Raw genomic sequence first — 25,531 nt, 5'->3', positions numbered from 1 at the left:
GGCTCCCCACCATTCCCAGCCCCCATCAACACCATCAGCACCCACACATTGGCACCTTCGCACCTCCCCCATCGGCACATCCACATCCGCACCCCCACATCAGCAACAAACCCTCCCAAATCAGCACACCGATACAATCACCATCAGTACAGCCACAGCAGCAGTACCACCGCACACCGCCATGGGCCGCGTGGACCACTCCCCACCCAAATGCCACCCCCACACCACAAACATCCCGGGCAACGCCGGGGCTCTCAGCTAGTATTTAATAATAGTTTACTGATCACAGGTAAAACTATGTATATTACTAACCCACATACAATATAGGCCTCGAACGGCCATAGCCCCACTGTGCCCTCCAACCGTAGTGTCCACCCCTGATGGGATTTCCCCAAAGTACTGAGGTGCACCTGGGCACCCAACCTCCCTGGTGTCCACAGGAACCAACCCAACCAATGTGTGAGACAGCGCTGCCCACAGTAACTGAAAGTGTTATAGTTGGTGCACGTTGTGAGGTACCTACCCAGGTGCTCCAGCACCCGGTTATGGCAACAAAAAAAAGGGATCCACTGATCCAGCAACGTCGATGTCAGCGACGCCTCCGCCTCTGCGTGGGGTGAACTCCTGTAGGAGGGTCTCACCTTTGATAGTCTATGATAGTGTGGTGGTGGTCCGACCCGGACCACAGTCTGCCGCGCAGCGTCTTCAAATGACACTATATACTAACTGTATACAGCTACAGGGTAAATGTCCCTAGATAGGGGTTTCCCTGTAGCAGCCACAATCTGATTAGGTGAGTGGGGCCTATCTTGGACCTAAAGGGTTCATCTAGCCTAATCTGGGTGCCACTGACCCCCAGACCATACCTTCCCTTTCTCTGTCCTGGCTCTAACTCCCTAACTCTCCTAACTGCCAGTCCCTCTAAGTGTCAGAACTCCAACTGTCAGAATTCTAACTGCCATGCATCTATCAGCCCTACTGGTTGCTGGCAACATGTGGTCTGCAGCCCCCGAGGCTGCTGGGACTTGTAGTTCCCCTGCTGTGCTATACTCCTAATGGCCACCGCTTGTGCTTGCTACTGCGCATCCCACCGCACTCTCCCCAGCCTCCGCTGCCTATGGAAAGGTAAGGGGACTGTGGCAGGACGGCCTGTAGCCGAGGTCAGGGAACAGTCCACACGTGTAGTTTCAGGATAAATGAAAACGTTCAGTGGCTTTATTTCTCCACAGCAACATAACATGCGGGTACACTGTCCCTTTAAGCAAATAAATCCTGCTCCACGTTGGGAGAAAACTGACTAACACAGCAGTCCTAGCTAGCAGGCTGGCTGGCTAAACCATACCCAAACCGTAAGAGTCTTTTTAAGCAGTCATGCAAACAAATGAAAGAAATCTTACTTTGGCTGCAGTAAGTAGTGTGCTGTATCCTTCTGGCTAGCAGCACATCTATCCATGTGCTCTCATCTGAGACAGGCAGCTACTGCTGGTAACAAGATCCTTATCTATCTTGCTGGCTCTCAGGTGTCAGCTTACATCATGATTAGCTAGCTTCCACCTGAGTTAACCCTTATGAGTGCTGGATGAAGCACTCAGATATATGTTTCCCAGGCATAACTGATAGGGGTTGACTTCACCCTGTCACATACCTCCCCTGTTTGTGTGTGGCTAGTGTCTCACACGGCTGAAACCCGACCCTCCACTCCTTCTCTTGACAAAAAATCAGCATTTCCATGGTCTTTTCCAGGTCTATGCTGAATATCAAAAGAGAAGGGTTGGAGGGCCATATACCACCTGGTCAACCTTGGATTTGTGTCCTTCAAGTTGTTTAACCACTTCAAGGGCGCATGGTCAGTGACCAGGGTGAAGTGTATTCCGGCGACATAATGTCTCAAGGCCTCAATTGCCCATTTTACAGCGAGGCACTCCTTCTCAATAACGGAATACCTCACTTCCCTTGGGAACAGCTTCCGGCTGATGAACAGTATGGGGTGTTCAACACCATCAAATTGCTGAGACAGCACTGCTCCCAGTCCTACATCTGAGGCATCCGTCTGGATGATGAAGGGCTCTTTAAAATCTGGGCTCCGAAGAGCGGGGCCCTCTGACAGGCACTTTTTTAGCATGTCAAAGGCGTCTTGGCACTCCCAAGACCATTTAACTTGTGTCGGGGCACTCTTTTTTGTCAGATCTGTTAGGGGTGCAGATATTTCTGAAAAATTGGGGATAAACCGCCGGTAATACCCTGCTAACCCCAAAAGGGAGCAGACCTGTGTCTTTGTCTGTGGGGTGGGGACTTCCTTTATGGCGACCACCTTGCTAGCTAGTGGCCTTACTATCCCTCCCCCAACGGCATAGCCCAAGTACTTTGTAGTGGATTTACCCAGGGCACATTTTTTTGGATTTGCAGTGAGCCCTGCTTCTCTTAAGGACGTTAGGACTGCCCTTAACCTTTTTATATGAGACTGCCAGTGTCTGCTATAGATGATAATGTCATCCAAGTAGGCCGCGGCAAATGCCCTATGGGTTCGTAGTACCTTGTCCATTAACCTTTGGAATGTGGCTGGAGCCCCATGTAATCCAAATGGCATAGTGACGAATTGGTATAACCCGAGAGGGGTGGCGAAGACAGTTTTGCATTTGGATTCTTCCGCTAGAGGTATCTGCCAATATCCTTTCGTGAGATCTAGGGTAGAGATATACTCTGCTTTCCCAAGCGAGTCAAGCAATTCATCCACCCTAGGCATTGGATATGCATCAAATCTGGATACAGCATTTACCTTTCGCAGATCCACGCAAAACCTCACCTTCCCATCTGGTTTAGGGACCAACACGATAGGGCTACACCATTCGCTGTGGGACTCCTCGATCACGCCCAATTCCAACATGTCTATTATCTCCCTCTCTACCAGGTCTTTTCGGCCCTCTGGCAATCTATAGGGACGGGACCGTACTTTTACGCCAGGTTCTGTCTCAATCCTATGGGACACTAAATTAGTCTGCCCTGGCAGCTCCGAAAAAACATCTGGGAACTGGTCACATAATTCTAGTAGGTCTGACCTTTGTTCCGTTGTTAACTGCCCTCCCATGGGAACCTGATGGTCATTGTACGTACTACCCTTTGGAAGCTGCGGACCCAAATCCGTCTCTCCTTCCCGAGGGTGGATGAACAGCGATCTCATCATTTTCCAGGGTTTCAGGAGGTTCACGTGGTAGATTTGTTTACCCTTCCTGGACCCTGGTTGAGAGATCTCATAGTTCACCTCCCCGGTGCGGCGGAGAACTTGGAAAGGACCCTGCCACTTCGCAAGGAGTTTACTCTCTGATGTCGGTAGTAGTAGCATCACTTGGTCCCCAGGTTGGAAGACCCTCAAGCGAGCATTTTGGTTGTACTGCCTCTCGACGTTCTTGGGCAGATTTGAGGTTTTCCTTAGCAAACCGACCTATCATGTCTAGGCGGTTTCTAAGGTCTATGACATACTGAAGGGTATTCTTGGAGGGGGAAGGCTCCTCCTCCCAGGATTCCTTCAGTAGGTCGAGAATACCCCGAGGTTGGCGTCCATATAGGAGCTCAAACGGGGAGAAGCCTGTGGATGATTGGGGAACTTCTCGTACCGCAAACAACAGGAAAGGGAGAAGTTCATCCCAAGCTCGCTTTTCAGTGTCCACAAACTTCCTAAACATGGTTTTTAAAGTACGGTTAAACCTCTCTACCAATCCATCAGTCTGAGGATGGTAGACTGAGGTCCGGACGGATTTTACCTCCAATAACTTTAGGACATCCTGCATTAACTTTGCCATGAAATTTGTTCCCTGGTCAGTTAACATTACTTGGGGAAGTCCTACCCTAGAGAACAGTTCTAACAGCCTGTGAGCAACCTGTTTAGCAGTGGCTGATCTCAGAGGGAAGGCCTCAGGATATCTGGTGGCATAATCTACCACAACGAGTATAAATTTATGTCCCTTCGCAGAGGGTTCTAAAGGTCCGACCAGATCTACCCCAATTCTCTCGAATGGGACGGCTACCAAGGGCAGAGGAACCAAGGGAGCCGGCTTCTGTCCTTTTTGGCTAGTTAACTGGCATTCAGGACATGTCTCACATAGTTTCATGATGTCACCATGTATGCCTGGCCAGTAAAACCAGGACGAGATGCGGTCCGTGGTTTTATCTCTGCCCAAATGACCACCCCATGGGAGAGTATGGGCTAGGGTGAACACTGTTTTAATCAACCCTTTAGGGACTAGCATCTGTCGAATGACCTCCCCTGTTTGTGTAACCTTATTCACACGATATAGAATGTCATTCAACAGTTCAAAATGTGGAAACACTTTTACACCCTGTTCATCCATTATCTTGTTGTTGACCTGTACCACCTTCTCATATTGTCTAGCCAGAGCTGGGTCCTCCCTCTGCCTCTGACGGAAGTCAGGAAGATCCAGGTCTGGCAAAATTCCCGTATCTATCTGTTCCCCACCCTGGTCATCCCCGGCCATGACCTGCAGTCCTTTGGGCTGACTAATGTTACTAAGAGTCCCAGCCTTTCTTAACCAGTCCTCTTTTTCCGCACGTCTCTGTTTACGTGTCTTTGGGACATGGTGTCTACGGGGAAAAATCTCTGGGGAAAAAGGGAACAAGTCTCCGGGCTTCTCCGGTACCAGAGAAGTAGGCTCCGTAGGAGTAGGGGCCAACAATGTTTCGAGGTAGGGCCAGTCTCGGCCAAGTAGAACAGGAGCAGGTAGCCAGGGAGCAACTCCCACTAGTAGGCTAGCCTCTTGATCCTGGATACGCAGTAGAACGTTCGCCGTCGGGTATCTCTTTGTATCCCCATGGATACACTCGATATTCCAAGGAGAGTCATAAGATAGTCTATTGCTTGGAATTAGGCCCTCTAGAATCAGGGTTTTTCCAGAGCCCGAGTCCAGCATGGCGTTTACTTTTGTCCCCTCCAGAGATGCTGGGACTAACCACGGATTGTGGTCCCCTCGGAGATAAGCTGTAGCAGTGGTTCTGCCATATGAACAGTCCATCTCATCATCTCCTGAATCCGCAACCTCGGTCGTCTGCGGAAGCTCTCGACGGGGCTCGGTGTTTGGACCTCTCCGCTGTTGGATGGGGTCCTCCCTTCTGGTTGGTGGGGTTATCCTCTCCACCGGGTGGGTGACAGGAGTCCAGGTTCTCGGGGAATACTGTGGGTGGCGGCCTCCCTTGAGTGATCCAGTGGCCTCGGACCCAGGATGGGCGTCTCTGCGGGAGTTTGTACCAGGAACCCTCCGAGATGGGAAAGGGTCTTCCGATCGGGTTGACTGGATCTCCCGAGCTGGCGGGTTGTAGACCCCTCGATTGTCAGCTCTCCTGCCTCTAGCATCACCGGAAGCAATTGGTGTTTACACCGGCCGTTCCCAGCTATCCTGTTGGGTGTCGTCGCCCAGGAAGTTTTCCACCAAGCGGACCGCTGAATCCAGGGAAAATGCAGCGTGTCTTTTTACCCAGGAGCGGGAGGAGGGGGGCAGAATCTGTATGAACTGCTCGAGCACAAACTGTTCAAGGATCTCTGCCTTGTCATGTTTTTCCGGTTGTATCCACCTGGTACATAAGTCTACTAAGCGGTGGGCTACGACCCGGGGTCTGTCTCTGTTTGTATATTTGACTGTCCGGAACCGCCATCGGTAGGTCTCTGGAGTGAGGCCTAGGCGATCCAGAATAGCAGCCTTTAGTTGCTGATAGTTCATGGCCTCGTCTGCTGGAAGAGCCTGGTAGGATGCCTGAGCTTCCCCTATGAGGAGTGGAGCCAGAGTCGTTACCCAGCGATCAACTGTCCAGCCGTGGGCCGTGGCTACCCTTTCAAAAGTGAGGAGAAATGCCTCTGGGTCTTCGTTTGGCTTCATTTTATGCAGCATCACCGATGGGTTATTTGGAATCCCTGGTCTGCCTGGAGCTGGGCCTTCGGCCAGCAATTGGAGTAGCTTTTCCTCTCGCCGGGCCTGTCGCTCATCTTGCTGGGCCTGTCGCTCATCTTGCTGGACCTGTCGCTCAGATTGCTGGGTCTGTTGCTCAGCTTGTTTCTCTGCTAGCTGGAGCTGTTGCTCAAGGAACTGAGAAAAAATTGTCTCCATTTTTTTTTCCCCCCGTGTGTGTGTGTGTGTGTGGCCCTTCAGATACAGGGCCCGTCCAACATCCCACTTCTGACACCACCTGTGGCAGGACGGCCTGTAGCCGAGGTCAGGGAACAGTCCACACGTGTATTTTCAGGATAAATGAAAACGTTCAGTGGCTTTATTTCTCCACAGCAACATAACATGCGGGTACACTGTCCCTTTAAGCAAATAAATCCTGCTCCACGTTGGGAGAAAACTGACTAACACAGCAGTCCTAGCTAGCAGGCTGGCTGGCTAAACCATACCCAAACCGTAAGAGTCTTTTTAAGCAGTCATGCAAACAAATGAAAGAAATCTTACTTTGGCTGCAGTAAGTAGTGTGCTGTATCCTTCTGGCTAGCAGCACATCTATCCATGTGCTCTCATCTGAGACAGGCAGCTACTGCTGGTAACAAGATCCTTATCTATCTTGCTGGCTCTCAGGTGTCAGCTTACATCATGATTAGCTAGCTTCCACCTGAGTTAACCCTTATGAATGCTGGATGAAGCACTCAGACATATGTTTCCCAGGCATAACTGATAGGGGTTGACTTCACCCTGTCACAGGGACAAACAGGGGACCAGGGGGACCCAGGCTATACTAACATGTGCCAGATCTGAAGAGACTCCAGGCACATCTGCGGTGAGGGCCCCCTCTGGCAGGCCTAAAGCAGGCCTCCTCCATCCTCCAAGGCTGCACACTCTGCTCCCACTTCTGTGTTGTGTCCCTCCCCAAGGCCCATACCTTTACCCTTAGGCCCATACCTCCTTCTCCTCCCTCCTATGCACATAACTACCCCCCACTACAATGAGAATGGACAATCAGTATCATAAATAAATAACAAAATTAGAGTCAGCACTCCAATGCGTAAATGTAGTAATGGATAGTATATTGTTTGGTGTAGGGCAACCAGAGGGACCCCTCAATCCCTAAAAATAAAACAATTCTTGGCCCATACTCATGTAGTAAAGTATTCAACGAGAGATAAGGTAGAGTAGAGAAAGAGTGTATTAACTCATAGTGTACACAAGGACACAGAGAAATGTAAGCACAACCAGACAACAGCACTACAGCATCACAATCAGAGACAAAGTTACTGAATAGTCCAATGATACTTGTACTTGTGGGCTAAAAAGTTAGAGTTGCAAGGTATCCGGTTTTGAACCGGACAGCCCGGTATTTTGCCCCTGCGTCCGGTATAAAATGAAAGGTAATACCGGACATGTATGTGTCCGGTATTACCTCTCTTCGAACGCAGGGTGGCTGTGGGGGGGGGGGGGGGTGGGGGGGGGGGGGCAGTGGTTGCTCAGAGCAGTGGCCACCATGCCCCGGCTCTCTCCCGCTTCAGGCTTCACTCTCCCTGTCTGTTCCATGCAAAGGTGCTGTAATGCTGACGCGCGCCTCTGGCGCGTCCTCTGGCGTCAGCACCGGAAGTCAGTGCCGGCGTGAGAGGGAGGCCCGGCATGCGTCAGCCTCAGACACCTTGGCGTGGGACAGACAGGGAGAGAGAAGCCTGCAGCGGGGGAGAGCTGGGCATGGCGGCAACTGTTCTGACTTGCCACCGGCCCCTCCGCATCCACTGCCCCCCTCCGCATCCACGGCTCCTCCTCTCTGCAGCCACCGCCACCCCCCCCATCCGCAGCCACTGCCCCTCTCCTCTCTGCAGCCAATGGACCCCCCCCCTTCCACAGAATCACCCCTCCCCCCCCCCGCAACCACTGTGTCTGGCCTGACACCATCCCCAAGGTAAGTCTGAATTTAATTGGGGAGGTGGGGGTATTTTGTATATGTATTGGGAGGTGGGAATATTTTTTATATGTGTAACCCTTCTATGGTACCCCACCCGACATGAGATTGGGGGGTACACTTGTTCTGGTCACTGAGTGGTCTGGGTGCTGTGACCTGCTGGTAAACAGGAGGGCTGAGGGCTCCGCGGTGTTGTGGGGAGAACCAGGACAGGGACAGGAGGTGGTGTGGGACAGGTTACATTGCTCTCTCTGGGTGGTGCAGTGCCTCCAGCCAGTAGGGATCCCCTGGGGTCTCCAGAGGAGAGACCCCCACTGACACTCCATTCTCCTCACACCAGGAACAGTGATACACACACAGCAGCTTCTTTCTGTGGTTCTTTATTCAGAGCAGCATACACAGCATACAGCAGAACATCATAGGCCTGATCTTGCTCTCTGCATTTCTGCTCATGGCAGCTTAACTTCCCCTCCCTCCTCACCCAGGTGGGGCAGGAGGGAGAGAACTCTTCTTGGCTTGCTCTCTCTCTGAAGACTCCTGATCACTCACTGAATTTGGGAATATGTCTCAATTTGAATATCCTCAGGGAGTGTTTCTATCTTTGAATCATTACAACTCAAAGCTGGATACCGATTGGCTCACACACACATTAGGGGGTGTTCCAACCCATATCCACCCTTTGGATTAACACATTCAAAGGTTGCTTAGGTCTGCCCCTGAATATTGCTACATACTCAGAGCTGAAATGCAAAACAGACCAACTGGAGGAATTAACCTTTCCACTGCCTGTTGTATTGTATTGTATTGTATTGTATGTCTTTATTTATATAGCGCCATTAATGTACATAGCGCTTCACAGCAGTAATACACGTGGTAATCCAATAAATAACAGATAATATAAATAACAGATCATGGGAATAAGTGCTTTAGACATTAAGGAAGAGGAGTCCCTGCTCCGAGGAGCTTACAGTCTAATTGGTAGGTAGGGAGAACGTACAGAGACAGTAGGAGGGAGTTCTGGTAAGTGCATCTGCAGGGGGCCAAGCTTTATGTATCATGTGTTCAGAACATCCACAGTGCTATTCATATGCTTCTTTAAGCAAGTGTGTCTTAAGGTGGGTCTTAAAGGTGGATAGAGAGGGTGCTAGTCGGGTACTGAGGGGAAGGGCATTCCAGAGGTGAGGGGCAGTCAATGAAAAAGGTTTAAGGCGGGAGAGGGCTTTAGATACAAAGGGGGTAGAAAGAAGACATCCTTGAGAAGAACGCAAGAGTCTGGATGGTGCATAACGAGAAATTAGGGCTGAGATGTAAGGAGGGGCAGAAGAGTGTAAAGCTTTAAAAGTGAGGAGAAGAATGGAGTGTGAGATGCGGGATTTGATCGGAAGCCAGGAGAGGGATTTCATGAGGGGAGATGCTGAGACAGATCTAGGAAAGAGTAGAGTGATTCTGGCAGCAGCGTTAAGGATAGATTGTAGGGGAGACAGGTGAGAGGCAGGAAGGCCGGACAGCAGGAGGTTACAGTAATCAAGACGGGAGAGAATGAGGGCCTGAGTCAGAGTTTTAGCAGTCGAGCAACAGAGGAAAGGGCGTATCTTTGTTATATTGCGGAGGAAAAAGCGACAGGTTTTAGAAATGTTTTGAATGTGAGGGGCAAATGTGAGAGAGGAGTCGAGTGTGACCCCAAGGCAGCGTGCTTGGGCTACTGGGTGAATGATCGTAGTTCCAACAGTAATGTGGAAGGAGGTAGTAGGGCCAGGTTTGGGAGGAAGTATGAGGAGCTCTGTTTTAGCCATGTTGAGTTTAAGGCGGCGGAGGGCCATCCAGGATGATATAGCAGAGAGACATTCAGAAACTTTGGTTTGTACAGTAGGTGTAAGGTCGGGTGTTGAGAAATATATTTGTGTGTCGTCAGCATAGAGGTGATAATTAAACCCAAAAGATGTTATTAGGTCACCTAGAGAGAGTGTATACAGAGAAAAGAGAAGAGGTCCCAGGACAGAGCCCTGGGGTACCCCCACAGAGAGATCAATAGAGGAGGAGGAGGTATTAGCAGAAGAGACACTGAAAGTACGATGGGAGAGGTAGGATGAGATCCAGGATAGAGCTTTGTTCCGAATGCCAAGAGTATGGAGAATGTGAAGGAGAAGAGGGTGGTCCACGGTGTCAAATGCTGCAGAGAGGTCGAGTAATATGAGCAGAGTGTAATGACCTCTGTCTTTGGCAGCATGGAGGTCATCAGTTATTTTAGTGAGGGCTGTTTCCGTGGAGTGAGCAGTACGGAAGCCAGATTGTAGAGGGTCTATGAGAGAATAGGTGTTGAGAAAATGGAGCAAGCGAGCGAATACAAGACGTTCAAGGAGTTTAGAGGCAAAAGGCAGGAGGGAGACAGGCCGATAGTTAGAAAGACAGGTAGGGTCAAGCTTGCTGTTTTTGAGTAATGGTATGACTGTTGCATGTTTGAAGGAGGATGGAAAGGTTCCAGAGCAGAGGGAGGAGTTAAAAATGTGCGTGAGCGTAGGGATTATAGTAGGAGCAAGAGGTTTTAGGAGATGGGAGGGAATGGGGTCAAGAGGGCAAGTGGTAGAGGGAGAAGAGGCGATCAACAGCGACACATCCTCCTCTGAGACAGTGGAAAAAGAGTCAAGGAAGGCAGGAGGAGAGTTAGGAAGAGGTGTAGGATGGGAGGAAGAAACAGAGGGGATGTTCTGACGTATGGATTCCACCTTTTCCTTAAAATAGTCAGCAAAGTCCTGAGCGGAGATGGAGGAAGGAGAGGCAGCGGAGGGTGGTTTGAGTAGAGTATCAAAGACAGAGAACAGTCGGCGTGGGTTAGACTTGTGCATGTTGATTAGTGAAGAAAAGTAGGCTTGTTTAGCTTGCGAGAGGGCAGAGTTGAAACAGGATAGCATAAATTTGTAGTGAAGGAAGTCTGCGAGAGTATGAGATTTCCTCCAGAGGCGTTCAGAGGAACAAGTGGAGGAACGCAGCATGCGCGTGTGGGAATTTAACCAGGGTCTAGGGTTAAAAGGGCGAGTGCGGCAGAGAGAAAGCGGGGCATGTAGATCAAGAGAGGAGGACAAGGCAGAGTTGTAGTTCCTGACCAGTTTGTCAGGGTCTGTAGCAGATCTGAGAGAGGAGAGGGAGGAGTGTAACGTGGACTCAAAGTCAGGTAAGTGAATAGAGCGCAGGTTTCTGCAGAACCGGGGTGTAGATGGAGGTGGAGAAGTTGAGAAGCGAGATAGAGAGAATGAGATGAGGTGATGGTCAGAGAGAGGAAAAGGGGAAATGGAGAAATCAGAGAGAGAGAAATTTTTAGTGAAAACCAGGTCTAAGTAGTGGCCATCCTTGTGGGTGCTGGCTGCAGTCCACTGTTGAAGGCCAAAAGAAGAGGTTAGAGAAAGAAAGCGGGAAGCCCAAGGGAGAGAGGGGTCATCAATGTGGCAATTGAAGTCCCCAAGAAGAAGAACAGGGGAGTCTGAGGAGAGGAAGAAAGAGAGCCAGGATTCAAAGTGAGAGAGAAAGGCAGAAGGGGGATGAGTAGAGGTAGGTGGGCGATACATGACCGCCACATGAACAGGGAGAGGAGAGAAGATCTGGACAGTGTGAACCTCAAAGGAGGGAAAGGCAAGAGAGGGGGGAATAGGAATAGTTCGGTAACGGCAGAGAGAGGAGAGCAGGAGCCCCACACCTCCACCCCTGCCATCAAGGCGCGGAGTGTGGGAGAAGGAAAGGCCACCATAAGAGAGGGCAGCTTCCAGAGCAGAGTCAGACTGAGTGAGCCAGGTCTCAGTTATAGCAAAGAGAAGCAGGGAGTGAGAGAGAAAGAAGTCATGCACAGAGAGGAACTTGTTAGAGAGGGAGCGAGCATTCCAAAGGGCACAGGAGAAAGGGAGAGAGGAGGGAGGGTGGCAGGGGATGGGTATGAGGTTGGAGGGGTTAACACCAGAAGGAGTAGAAGTTGTATGTGGGAGGCGAGGACAGGACTGACAGAGGAAAGGTCCAGTTCTAACAGGACTGACAGAGGAAAGGCCCAGAATTAGCTATAGCTGCCGAAGGCCAGGCTATATATGTATTGGTGAGGTGGGGGCATTTTTTATATGTATTGGGGAGGTGGGGGCATTTTTTATATGTATTCGGGGGGTGTGGGGGTATTTTTATATATATATATATATATATATTCAGGGGGCGTGGGGGTATTTTTTATATGTATTTGGGGGGCATTGGGGTATTTTTTTATATGTATTCGGGGGGCCTTGGGGTATTTTTTTATACAGTATGTATTCGGGGGCGTTGGGGTATTTTTTTATACAGTATGTATTCGGGGAAGCGTGGGGGTATTTTTTTACATGTATTGGGGGGGGGGGGGGGGGTTGGTCTTATCTTTTACCATTGTGTCCAGTATTTTTGGACAAGCCACCTGACAACCCTATCCACAGTACTGAACAGAAAAGCCAAAAAAATACATAAATCAGTTTTGTTATCTACAATCAGTATCATATAATTTTTCATGTCAAATAAATCTGCAATTATAAATATAACATTTTTATTCATACCAATACACAATATTAATGTGCAAAAGTTAATTGGAGGGGGTGGGGGCATGGCTGCAGCGTCGCCGGCCCTGCCTGTGGGACAGGTGGCAACACTATCCTACGTTTTGCAATGCAGCACATATATTATTCCCATCCACTCAATAAAAAGATAGCCATGGAAATACGAGTATACTGCAATTGTGATTTAATGTATACATGCAAAATAAACAAAGCTATTAATAATGCAGGTATGTTCAGCACCTTTCCTCAGACACACTGACAGAACGGGTGGGGCGGGGCGAATAGAATGTCTCCCCAGCCGACGGGGCGTGGTCTGTCACCTCCAATCTATGCATCCGCAGCGTCCTATTGACTTCCAAATGACTGTTCTCAGGCGCGAGGACGGTCACGCGCGTTTCAGTGGCACAATCAGATGGGGTGGGATTTTCTATCTATTTCGAGTGCTTCGAAATGAGATCTCTCTCTTTTGGGGGGTAGGAGGGCCGGGAGAATTAAGTAAATAAAATGTGTTATTAATTATTATTGTTTTCATTTTGGTAGCTGTTTTCCCCCATTGTTTTCCCGCAAGGGGCGCGCGTGCGCGCTTGCGGTGAAAGGTCGCGAGGACAAGGCGGGGGAAGCTGACCAATCAGGCGGGTCCGTTATACTGTGGCCGTTCTATCGAGGCTCGCGCGCCTGTGCGCGGGGCGTCACAGCTTGGAGACGGGAGGAGGAGGAGGTTGTGGTGTCTGGGGCTCAGTCTGTCTGTGTCTCCGCCCTGAGTTTCCTCCAGCCATTGGCTGCTGCCTCCCCCTCCTGCTGCGCGCTGTCTTCTGTCCCCCGGTGTCTTCGTCACGTCCGGTAGCCGGAGGAGGCCGAGGCCAGAAGGGGAAGAAGAAGAAGCGGCGGCGGCGGCGGCGGCAGCACCCGGGGGAGCCGCCAGACACACACAAAGAGGCGGGCGTGTGACCGGGACCTGCGTCACAGACAGGTGTGTGTCTCATATCCTCATACACGCCAAGTATCTACACCGCCGACTGTTTACATAACTGTCTGTGTATGTGTGCATATGTGTCTATATATATATATATTTATATATTACACGCATACACACGCGCACACGCACATTACACAATATCAGTGTATTTGCATTGGTCCTTTAATGTTTGTATAACTGTGTAAATATTTTTTTATATACAGTATATATATATATATATATATATATATATATATAATCTCTTATCTCAAAGCTGTATATTATCTCCTATATAATTTATATACACTGTTACAAAAAATATCGGGGGGGACCATTTGGGGTTACAGCTTTAAAGCGCACACACATTTTTGTTATTGTTCTATTGTATACTTAGGTTTTTTTGTTTTTTTTAAAGAAGCAAACCAATTTGACAGGTGAAAGACACAAGTCCTGGGAATGCAGCTCCATTTATCAGATCCCCAACACATTTTTTTTTTTTTGATCTGACAATAATTTTTGGCCGAGTTGTCGACAAGTTTAGGTAAATTTGCAGAAAATTAATAATGGAAATTATTCATATTGGTGATTTTGGTGACCTATTTATTTTGGAAAACATTACTGTAAGGATATAAGCTGCCTCGTATTGTGTGACTAGTAAAATATAACGTTTGCATACAAATCATGACAAATGGAAGGAATATTGCCAAACATACAGTATTTAAGGAGAGAAGTACGATTGGGGTACTATTGCTGTAGAAGTACTATTGAAGTGTGTTTCAGACCTGAAAATGCCTGCAAAGTTGTGCACTGTGCAAAGTGAGCTAATTTAAATAAACATTGCAATGAAAGCCTAATGTGGGATTTGCAATTGCGTGAATGAAGTAGGGCTGCACTAGTCACTGAGAACCAGATGTAGTAACCACTTCATTCATTTAACCCAGTTAAAAGTAAACAATGGAAAATGTCACATTCTTTTTGCAATGTAGGAGTCCGGACAAAAGTATATTTGAAATTTATCAGTCGGTTACAAAAATGTTGTGGCGGGGAAGGTAGCGTGTTGAAGTCCCCTCCAGGGGAAACAATATGGCAGTTTAAATCTGTCATCACACGGGCTAATAAGGATGCTATGACGGTCTGCATCACGTGTAGGATTTAAATACCTGGAAGTACCAGCGTTAACTGGTAAGTATCTCTGGAACCAGGGTGTCCCCTGAGCTGATATTGGCCCTGTTGAGCTTTGACGACCCCCTGTTTCCAATCCTGATAATGAAAAATGGGGAGGAACTGCTGCACGAACAGAATAGGCGCGAGTTAGGAATACGTGTGTGTCTACACACATTGTTGTATTCTAGGTTCCCCCCTGTTGGAGTAATTGGACGTATACTAAAAAATGACAGGGGAGCCCAATGCTACCTCCAATTGACTAAACATATATGGTATAAAGTGTAAATACTTCAATAATAATATTTTACTTGGTTATTTAGTTAAACCGTTTGGCCAAAGCATCATAAAACCATTTGGCCAAAGCGTCATAAGCCTGCATACCACGTCATGGTATAACCAAATTTTGCAGGTCCTAACACTAAACTGTGAACCTTTCCTTTTGCCTCTGTATGAGGGGAAACAATCATAGTAGGTCCTGTTCATACAGCAAAATGTAAAAACCTCCTAAGTTAAAAACTTAACTTAACTTCAGAGGTTTTTACATTTTGCTTTTTGAACAGGACCTTACAGACGTAAACGGGAAAGGTTCACAGTTTTTAATGTTAGGACCTGCAAAATTTGGTTATGCCTTGACGTGGTATGGAGGCTTATGACGCTTTGGCCAGAGGGTTTAACTAAATAACCAAGTAAAATATTATTATTATTGAAGAACATATACTAAAAGCAAAATTATTTGTTCATAATTCGGTGCTGTTTTGTCAGAATTGACTTTGATATCCCATCATCATTTCCAAGATGACACTTTTTGATTAAAAAAAAAAATTAAAGGATTGTTTTTGATAAGCTTGCAGAACTGTACTGGAAAGTACGTCTTCACTTTTTTTTCTTCTGGTAAATTTAAATGGAGGGGGTTCATTGGCATCCAGTGGGTCAAGGATTCTCAGAGGAGCCTCCTGCAGAACTCGTGTAGGAGGCCGACTAGAGTGCAGGCCCTGCACTTTGGTGTCTCCAGGTAATGACGTTGTCATCCGGAGTTAGAGCACCGGAGGCAGGTCCTACAGAAGAGCAGTGTAAAGTAGCTGTCCTGGGAATCTATCCACCACTGAACACCAAGGATTATTGTTACAAATAAAGGATACACAGTGCAATACCTATATCAAGCACTCCCATTTCCACAGGCTCAGTACCACAAGATTGGCGTAAAGCAGATGTGGTGCCTATATTTAAAAAGGGAGCTAGATCACAACCAGGGAATTAGACCTGTAAGCCGGACTTCAATAGTGGGGGAACTACTTGAAGGTTTAATACAAGATAATATTCAGGAATACCTAATGGAAAACATAATTATTAGTAATAGTCAGCATGGATTTATGAAGGATAGATCATGCCAAACTAACCTTATTTGTTTCTTTGAGGAGGTAAGTAGGAATTTAGACCAGGGTAATGCAGTTGATGTGGTCTACTTAGATTTTGCAAAGGCTTTTGATACGGTTTCACACAAGGTTGGTGTACAAAATAAAGCAAATTGGACTCCGTAATAATATATGCACCTGGATTGAGAACTGGTTAAAGGACAGACAACAGAGGGTTGTCATAAATGGAACTTTTTCAGGTTGGGCTAAAGTCGTGAGTGGGGTACCACAGGGATCGATGCTGGGACCCCTGCTTTTTTAACTTGTTTATTAATGACCTTGTGGTTGGCATCGAGAGCAAAGTCTCCATCTTTGCTGATGATTCTAAATTGTGTAAGGTAATAGAATCAGAGCAGGATGTAATTTCTCTTCAGAAGGACTTGGAGAGACTGGAAACGTGGGCAGGTAAATGGCAGATGAGGTTTAATACAGATAAATGTAAGGTTATGCATTTGGGATGCAAGAATAAAAAAGCGAATTACAAATTAAATGGGGATAAATTGGGGTAATCCTTGATGGAGAAGGATTTAGGAGTTCTTGTAGACAGCAGGCTTGGCAATAGTGCCCAAAGTCATGCAGTAACTGCAAAGGCAAACAAGATCTTATCTTGCATCAAACGGGCAATGGATGGAAGGGAAGTAAACATAATTATGCCCCTTTACAAAGCATTAGTAAGACCACACCTTGAATATGGAGTACAATTTTGGGCACCAATGCTAAGAAAAAACATTTTGGAACTAGAGAGAGTGCAGAGAAGAGCCACCAAATTAATAAAGGGGATGGACATTCTAACTTATGAGGAGAGACTAGCTAAATTAGATTTATTTACATTAGGAAAGAGGTGTCTAAGAGGAGATATGATGACTATATACAAATGTATTCGGGGACAATACAAGGAGCTTTCAAAATAACTATTTGTCACGGTAGCTTACAGGGTTATTATATACACCAAATAACTGGGTTGAATTGAAAGCGACTGTGATATGATAAAGAAAGTTTATTCCTTCAGGGAAGGTGAACACACAATATTGAACAAATAACACAGAATATATACACTTACGTGGGAATGGGGCAATGAAGTCATCAGGATTCAGATTAACAATTCATCAGGCATCAGGTAACATTCAGATGGAATATGAAGACGAACATGAACCACACTGGGCATAGAGCTTACCATCGTTTTTATGTGATTTGGGCTCTATACCCTAACATTGGGTCTCGGGTATTGGTTAACAATTATCTGTACCCTATCACCTTTTGCCAGTTAACGTGGGAAGCACTTTGATACCTGTCCCCAGGTAGCGGGCACATACGCACAATTCCTTAGTCAGGCACCCATTTTCCTAACCCCACTCAAAAGAGTTGGCGTCACTAAGTCTGCCAGATGGGGATCTGGGCCGAGGAAACCTGACTAAAGGTGTGAATTATAGCACTTCGTGTGAAAGGCCATGTCCCTCCGCCCTTTATATACAAACCCTCCGCCCTTTATATACAAACCGGGGGGATGAGCCTTTGATCAGTGGCCTTTGTGTAGACATACTGTCGCCCCCTGACCATTAACATACTGTATGGGCCAGTAGTTTTCGCGGGCTTTACACTTGGCATAAAATACAGTGAGTCCATAATATTTCATATACATAAAAATATTCTGTTCTGTGCGCATTGGATCCTCCTATTCTACAAATTGCCATACCCTAATGCCTGAGGGGATTCTACATGGTGGCCAATTTTCAGCTAGCTGGGACCCACCGAACCGGAGATAACAATATAGCACTTTAACACCACATGTTAAACATATTGCATTTCTCCACCATTGGAGTCAATGGCAGAACCACATTTTAAACAGTTACCCATACTCCGTTCGGTTGATCGGAGAGGGCTGGGAATTGCCATGCAATCATGCCGGAGCAGTGACTACATGGTGGCCAAACCGCAGCCCTCTAGTCCTTATCGAACCGGAGATCTGGGTTTTACATTTTCGTACTTTCGCACTTGGTGTTTTTAAAACCAAACAGCTTTTCTCCGCCATTGCGGTTAGTGGGGCAACCCTCGTGGCGGCCACGACCCTTTCCCGTGGCCATTGGCCGTCGGACCCTGTTGGGGTCGAGTAAGGGGGGTCCCCTGAGCTAGGGGCAAAGAGAACTGTACCGCTATCTGCCCTAGGACCGGAGTTACAATTTTAATATGATTGAACTTGGCCGTGACCAGGTTCCTACGGCACTTTAGTGTTCAAAGGCTCTCTTATTGAAATTGTATCCACTTTCAGAGATTGCGGTTTGGCCGGCAGCCAGCTCGTTCTTGGAGAGCGGACTTGAGGAACCCCCATTGAAAGACATTACGCCACTCACTTCAATGGAGAAATTCCGCTCATCCTCTCGGGCGCCATCTGCTGGTCTTTTTTGATATCAGGCCAAAACCCTTGAAATCTCCATAAACTTGCATGGAGCTCCAATGGCGACCTATGGGGCGGGCTGCAAACGGGGATTAAAAAGGCGGGAAGGGGAACAAAGGTCCATAAACATGTAAATACAATTCACCCTTTCCCTCCCGACCTGATCCCAGTGTATGTGGTTGGTGCCATACACTGTAAGGGGAGAAATACATGTAACCAGGGGAAAACACATTTTGCACTGAGGCAGGGGCATGACAACACAAACATTACTACAGTTAACCCCTCGTCTCCCACACAATGGTAGGGGTGGCCAGCTGGGGTGTAACCCCTTTATTACCGGGCCAGCCACCCCCTTTTCATGACACTATTTATCCCAAGGGCAGTACAAAGGACTCGGGGGATCCAATGCAGATCATTCTTCCTGTAATTATACAGGTAAATAAGAATTGTAACTCAGGTTGTGTTAGGACCTGCTAATAGTCATGCCTTGAAGTGGCAGCAGGCTTAAGATGCTTTGGTCAAATGGTTAAACTAAATGACCCTTTTTCAAGAGAATATATAGGTATTGCACTGTATTTTTGTCGCATTGGAAGTAGCTTTGGGCATCTTTGTTTGTTTTTTGTTGTATACATTTAGCCATGCCCACTAGCACTCCTTTTGACACTTATATACACATATATATGATGTGGTAATGTTTGGGGTTTCTCAGAGCTTGTTGGGTATCTGTGTGTTTACAAATAAAAGATAACAGATTTATTTTGTGTACATCTTTTAGTTAGACCATACATTACCCAAACCAAAGATTAAATAAATGGCAATGCAGCACACAAGTCATTGGTGAAAATATATATATCATTGTCCGAGAGAAGCAACAATGTTTTTGATCCTATACCAATGACTCCAACCCTGAAGAAGCTACTTTTTTATATAGGACCGAAAAGTTGTTTGTTTTTATTAAAGACTCGTGCTCTGCATAGTCATTCATTTAAACTTTGGTTTGAGTAATGTATGGTCTAATACAGCAGTGCGTAAACTGGGGAGAATTTATAAGGGGGGGGGGGGGGGGGGCACGGCGGTTACAGAGGTCCCGCACTCTTCCCCACGGCATTTAAATTAAATGCCTGGGGAGGTGTGAGTCCTCTAACTCACTTACCTGTTCTCTGCCGTGTTTTCGGCAACGCAGCGTCAAACGATGCAGCGGGGTCATGTGACATGACCCGTCGCCATGGCAACGCACGTCAAATGACCACCGCGTCATTTGACGCTGATTCCTTGGAGAGGGGGAGTGCGAACGCTGTGGCTGCCAGGCAGGGGGCGCAGCTGAAGAAGTTTGCGCACCCCTGGTCTATTTGACGGGGATTGCTACATGCACATGGCGACATCTTTATTGTTGCATTTTAGGAGTGCAGCAGTTTTACTAATTATACACACGCCTCATTGTTTCTCGTTTTGCTGCCTCTATGATAGTTTACCCACTATTGTGAGCTTTTTTTTTTCCGTTCTCGATTAGAGGAGGCTAAAGAGAAACATAATTACAAGCTACAATGTGACTGACGCACTTTGTGGGGTAAGTTTGTCACTTGTAGGACATTGCTTACCTTGCATTCCCTTTGAACGTCGTTATGCAGCACACTCAGTACCTACCCATGTACTAACTAATATCACACATTCAAGTAGAGACAAAAAAAAACTTTTTTATTTATTGATGCCAAATATTAAGGGAATTTGTTGTATACAGAATTATTATAATGCATATTGCTAGGGGAGAAGGAGACTAGACATAGTAAAAATTCAGATTTATGACATATGGTTGCCTGAAATGCAATCTAATCAGGATGGATACTGCTGAAAACCTTAACTTTTTTACTACAAAAAAAAAGGTTCTCATACCGTAGGTACATAGAAAGTTTTACACTAAATTTTCTTGGCTTCTCAGGAGGAAACTACCTTGGCTGCTAAAGTGTTTAGTAGAGTAAACCTTTGACTTTTCTGCATTTAAAAGCAGCCCTTGTACATTCCCTTTGGAATTCTGTGTATGCACAAGATATAAAATGCAGGAATTACCCAATATATGCGGGAAACGGTGTAAGTAACCGTAGCACAGAATTCCTTCAGGAATGCCTTTTTTTTTTATCAGCATAAAAATGGCGTATTAAAAAAACTGAGACACACCTTACATGGATTTGTGTTTTGGTGACACTGAACATTTGTTGTTGTTGTTGTTGTTGTGGTACAACTGTCATGTCCCAAGATGGGCTAGTTGCCATGATCCTTCTCTCTTCCTGCCAGACTTGGAAAACTACAGAACTTTAGTTATTGTACTTCTCTTCAAATTCTTTACAATATGTGTATTTTAGTATTGACACCATGTGCTACATAGAAATAAATTGGGTACATATCACACAAACTCCATTTTTATGTATTGTTCTGCTGTTTGTTTCTATCATGCCTTAAGCTGTTTATTTTATTGCTTTAATATTTTGAGATTGGAATTAATTTGGTGCTTTGTGTCCTTCTCTTATATCATTATTACTACGTGCACTGCTTGTAATTGATTGTGTAATGTTTACTGATCATTCTTTTGTTTGTAGGGCCATGGATTTTCCAGGACATTTTGATCAGACATTTCAGCAGTTGAACTATCAAAGACTTCATGGACAGCTCTGTGACTGCGTTATCGTGGTTGGTAATCGTCATTTCAAAGCTCATCGTTCTGTGCTGGCAGCATGCAGTACTCATTTCCGGGCTCTCTTTACGGTGGCAGAGAGCGATCAGAGCATGAACATGATCCAGCTGGATAGTGAGGTGGTGACAGCAGAAGCCTTTGCTGCACTAGTAGATATGATGTATACATCCACACTTATGCTTGGAGAGAGCAATGTCATGGATGTTTTACTGGCAGCGTCTCACCTGCACCTAAATTCTGTAGTGAAAGCATGCAAGCACTACCTAACTACAAGGACACTGCCCATGTCTCCCCCCAATGACAGGGTCCAGGAACAGAATGCTCGCATGCAGAGATCTTTCATGCTTCAGCAACTGGGATTAAGCATAGTGAGCTCTGCCTTGAATTCAGGTCAGAGTAATGAAGAGCAGCCACAGCAGCAACAGAATTCAATGAGCTCGTCAGTACGAAGTAGCATGGTGGAGCAAAGGGCCACATTTCCAATAAGACGGCTTCACAAAAGAAAGCAGTCAAATGAAGAAAGGGCTAGGCAACGTATGAGGCCTTCTATTGATGAGTCGCTCATAACAGACATTACCCCTGAGAGTATGCATTCCATGGTTAATTCTCGTGAAGAATATTTCTCTCCCGATTCCCTCAAAATGGTGGACAATTCAAAATCTGATTCTGCACCAGACAACCAGGATGATAGCACAATTATATTTGATCAGTCCTACAACAACCAAGAAGATGCACAAGTACCCAGCCAGTCTGACAACAGTGGGGAAGCCATTTCACAGATATCAATGGCATCCCAGACGACCCCAGTTCAAACTAGATATGACCAAGCGTCTGCTTGTGGAAAAAATTTATTTTCCTCGGAAAACCATGGGATTAGTGTGAGTGAAAAAGACCACATGAGAGTAATTGTCAAATCTGAACCTCTAAGTTCCCCTGAGCCTCAGGATGAGGTGAGTGATGTCACTTCACAAGCAGAGGGAAGTGAGCCTGTTGAAGTAGAAGGAGTTGTAAGCGCTGAAAAGATCGAACTAAGCCCAGAAAGCAGTGATCGGAGTTTTTCTGATCCTCAGTCAAGTACTGACAGAGTAGGGGATATTCATATGTTAGATGTGACATCCAACCTAGAGCACAAATCCTCCTTTAGCATCTCTAACTTTCTGAACAAGAGCAGAAATAGCAACTTCAGCTTAAGTCAAAACAATGATGACAACATTCCAAATACTACCAGTGACTGCAGAATGGATGGAGAAATGTCTTACCTAGTTAGCCCAGATTCTGGACCCACAAGTGGTCATTCTTCGGCCATATCTCATATGGATAATCCCTTCAGTGATGTTTCAGATTCTCATTTTGCTCGTCCTATGCAGGATGTAATGTCTATGCCGTGTGTTCAGTCTGGTTACCGAGCAACAGATCAGTTTGGAATGGACTTTCCAAGGTCTGGCTTGGGGCTTCACTCTATGTCCAGGTCTATTATGGGAAATGCCAGGGGTGGTGCTTGTAGCTTTCCAGGCTATCGCCGCATCGCCCCCAAAATGCCCATTGTAACTTCTGTACGGAGCACCCAGCTACAGGACAGCGCATCCAATTCTCAACTCCTGATGAATGGGGCAACTTCCTCATACGAAAATGGGCATACATCCCAGCAGGGTCCGCCACAGTTGACCAGGGCATCTGCAGATGTTCTTTCAAAGTGCAAGAAGGCTTTATCTGAGCATAATGTGTTGGTGGTGGAAGGTGCCCGCAAATATGCTTGTAAAATATGCTGCAAGACCTTTCTGACCCTAACAGACTGTAAAAAGCACATCCGTGTGCATACAGGTGAAAAACCCTATGCCTGCTTGAAATGTGGGAAAAGGTTTAGTCAATCTAGCCACTTGTATAAGCATTCCAAAACCACTTGCCTTAGGTGGCAAAACAGCAATCTTCCCACAACTTTGCTTTAACTTTTCCTTATCACCTTCTTCAGAAAATAAAGAAACCCTCCAAGACCAATTTATATATTTCATGTCACGTGAATCATCAATTCATCTTTTGTTCCTTACTGAAAAAGCTAAGAAGGCTGACTTTGTTTATTCACAATATACTAAGAAGCAAGCGACTCTTGGATAAAAACGTGTCTTGGAAACGCACACACAAATAACAATTTCACCTCTTTCTCTTTTGAGGTGCCAGAAAGTACTTAATTTGTTTGTGTATATTTGTGTAAAACGATAAACGATGAAAACATGCTGAATTTTAATAAGCATTTGTCTTACTGTAAACGTTTTAATGGAAAAGACGAGATTTTTCTCCCTCTCCCGCTGCCCGTTTTAGGAAAGACTGTGTGTCTTCCTAATGAAAGAAAATATTTGAAACTTACAGATGTAGCAAGACTTGCTGTCTTTGGTGCCACTGCCAATCACGGTACCGAAGGATTAACTTTGCGTGGGGTTTCATTCAGGAGCAAACGTTGGTGCTGTGGACTTTTGCTTGTTTGTGATGCTGAGGACAGCAAGTCCTGCTACATCTTTACCAATAAGAGGATCTCCACCGCCAGTGCTCCTGTTTACTGTTGTCCAGCACAACTCATGTGACTGACATGTTCTTCAACTTTTGTTTTATTTTTAAAAACAAAATTTTTTAAAGCTCCAGTCCAACCTACTTGCTAACATAATAAAAAAATTTTTTTTTTTAATGTGTCCTATAAACATGTAAAAACCACTTGGCTGATGTTCTGTAATTGAGTAATCGGGTAAATGCTTTTCTGTTCTGACTAAAAGTCCTGACAGGGATTCCCTCGGGACCTGGCAGCTATTTAAACTACAGCGCGGCCAGGAAGTTGTAGTCTGAGTAGCTGTTGGGTCTCAGGATGGGGGACATGTGTTGGGGTTGTACGGAATGGAGAAAGCAAAGTTTACCTAGACCATCAACAATTATACAGAAGCTCCATTAAGTGTATTTATACTTGTGTGAAAAAAATAATAATTGTGCAAAATGAATGCAAGTGTTGAACTTCCACTTTAATTAGTTGGATGAAGAGGGAAGGCTGATGACATAACTACATTTGTGAGGTTTATAATATTGACAGCTGTGCATAAAGATTCCTTTGTATAACAGATCTTCGCATATGGTATATTTGGTCACTACAGGACCAGTATCTTGATCTTCCCACTTTCCATTACATGTACAATTATGTGTATAAAAAGCTCCTGTGTAAAGTAGATCAATTACACTTTCACCCTAAAAATAGCCTCTCTGCAATAAGTCCCCCCCCAAGTTTACAAGGTATTGAAGATGTCTCAGGCTAATCCTTATTCATTCAAATGCAACAGACACAAAAGTACTCTGCCGTGTCTCTATCTGCAACGTTTTAAAACTTCTTTAAGGTACATTCTGGATATGAATAACACCCTGGCCCTCAGTATGTGCACTTCCCTTATTAAAATGTGATTTTGTCCTGTAAAGGTCAGAATATCAAACCTTTTATTGATACAGGAAGCTTGGGACCATGTCGTTGATTGGGTAGCGAACATGTGGTTGCTACTAGTCCATTAAATAGAAGAGCAGGGATCCACCGCCCCCCTCTTCCTTTCAGCTCTTGTTTGCTGCTCCTGTAAACACGATGTCTTCTAGAAAACAAGCAAAACTTGTCATGATATTTAGTGAGACTGGGGTAACCAGTTCACAAACCGCGCATTTCAAATATATTCTCAACTGGAGATCCTCAAACATCGTTGGCATAATTTAATATCAGTGCGACAACAAACTTAAAATAAAAGCTTGTGCTTATGATAATAGTATTCTAAGGAAACTTTTACCTGTTGAATAGAACTGTATTCAAGTTAAAAGGGAAAAAATTGGAGGCAGGTCTGGGGGTAAACTTCATGGAAGGAGTTGCTGAGGAATGACAACCTTAAGTAAACCAGTGCTCTGGCATTGAAACGCTTTTTTTTTTTTTTTGGTTGTAAACATGACAAATTTCTAAGTGTGTTCGGTTTCAACCAGGTTTAAATATCTTAATTGGGAGGAGTATTTCCCTCTTAAGGTGTTATTATAGTAAACTGACTTTAGGGTATTGACCCTCGTTAAAAAAAGCTTTAACAATGTGATCTTGTTTTAACAAAACAAATGTTCTCGTTCATAAATACATGACAAAAGAATGGTTCAGTGTTCTCCACTTACCACAACATGCTTTAATGTAATACTAATAATTAAAATAGTTGTAGAATCTGTTTCTATGTATTATGGCTAAACAAACATTGGTGTCTTTTTAATAAAGGTGCTCACGTTACACTGTGTCCAAAGTAAATAAACTAGCCTGCTGAATCTAATTTACTTTTTGTAATTAACCAAAATATTTGGGATAGGTGTCAGCATTTTTTTTCTCCTTGTAAAAGCAAGTTTGTATCAAGTGATCAGTGAAGTACTGTTTCTGTATGTGCTATTCAAGCAGTATTTTAACCAACTTGTAATTCAAAAGTAAAAAAACATACCTAGTGAAACGTGAAA

The 25,531-nt window shown here is 45.6% G+C and overlaps 1 protein-coding gene across 2 annotated transcripts in view; it reads left to right on the top strand.

Moving 5' to 3' along the window:
• The window catches only part of ZBTB5 (zinc finger and BTB domain containing 5), a 31,506-nt gene extending 5,975 nt beyond the window's left edge, over positions 1-25,531 (top strand). Inside the window, exons 1-2 of one of the 2 annotated variants that reach the window (XM_075602706.1) lie at positions 12,925-13,401; positions 20,946-25,531. In XM_075602706.1, the coding sequence (XP_075458821.1) occupies positions 20,950-22,986 (2,037 nt within the window). In that variant the 5' untranslated portion in view covers positions 12,925-13,401; positions 20,946-20,949 and the 3' untranslated portion in view covers positions 22,987-25,531. Of the gene's footprint in view, positions 1-12,924; positions 13,402-20,945 lie in introns of those variants that run through there. The other variant, XM_075602716.1, reaches the window with a different exon arrangement.

Source organism: Ascaphus truei, chromosome 1 (genome assembly GCF_040206685.1).
Source record: "Ascaphus truei isolate aAscTru1 chromosome 1, aAscTru1.hap1, whole genome shotgun sequence".
In the NCBI taxonomy this organism is placed as follows: domain Eukaryota; kingdom Metazoa; phylum Chordata; class Amphibia; order Anura; family Ascaphidae; genus Ascaphus; species Ascaphus truei.
Note: the sequence above shows the minus strand (reverse complement) of the source record. Positions and strands in the feature narration are given on the sequence as shown.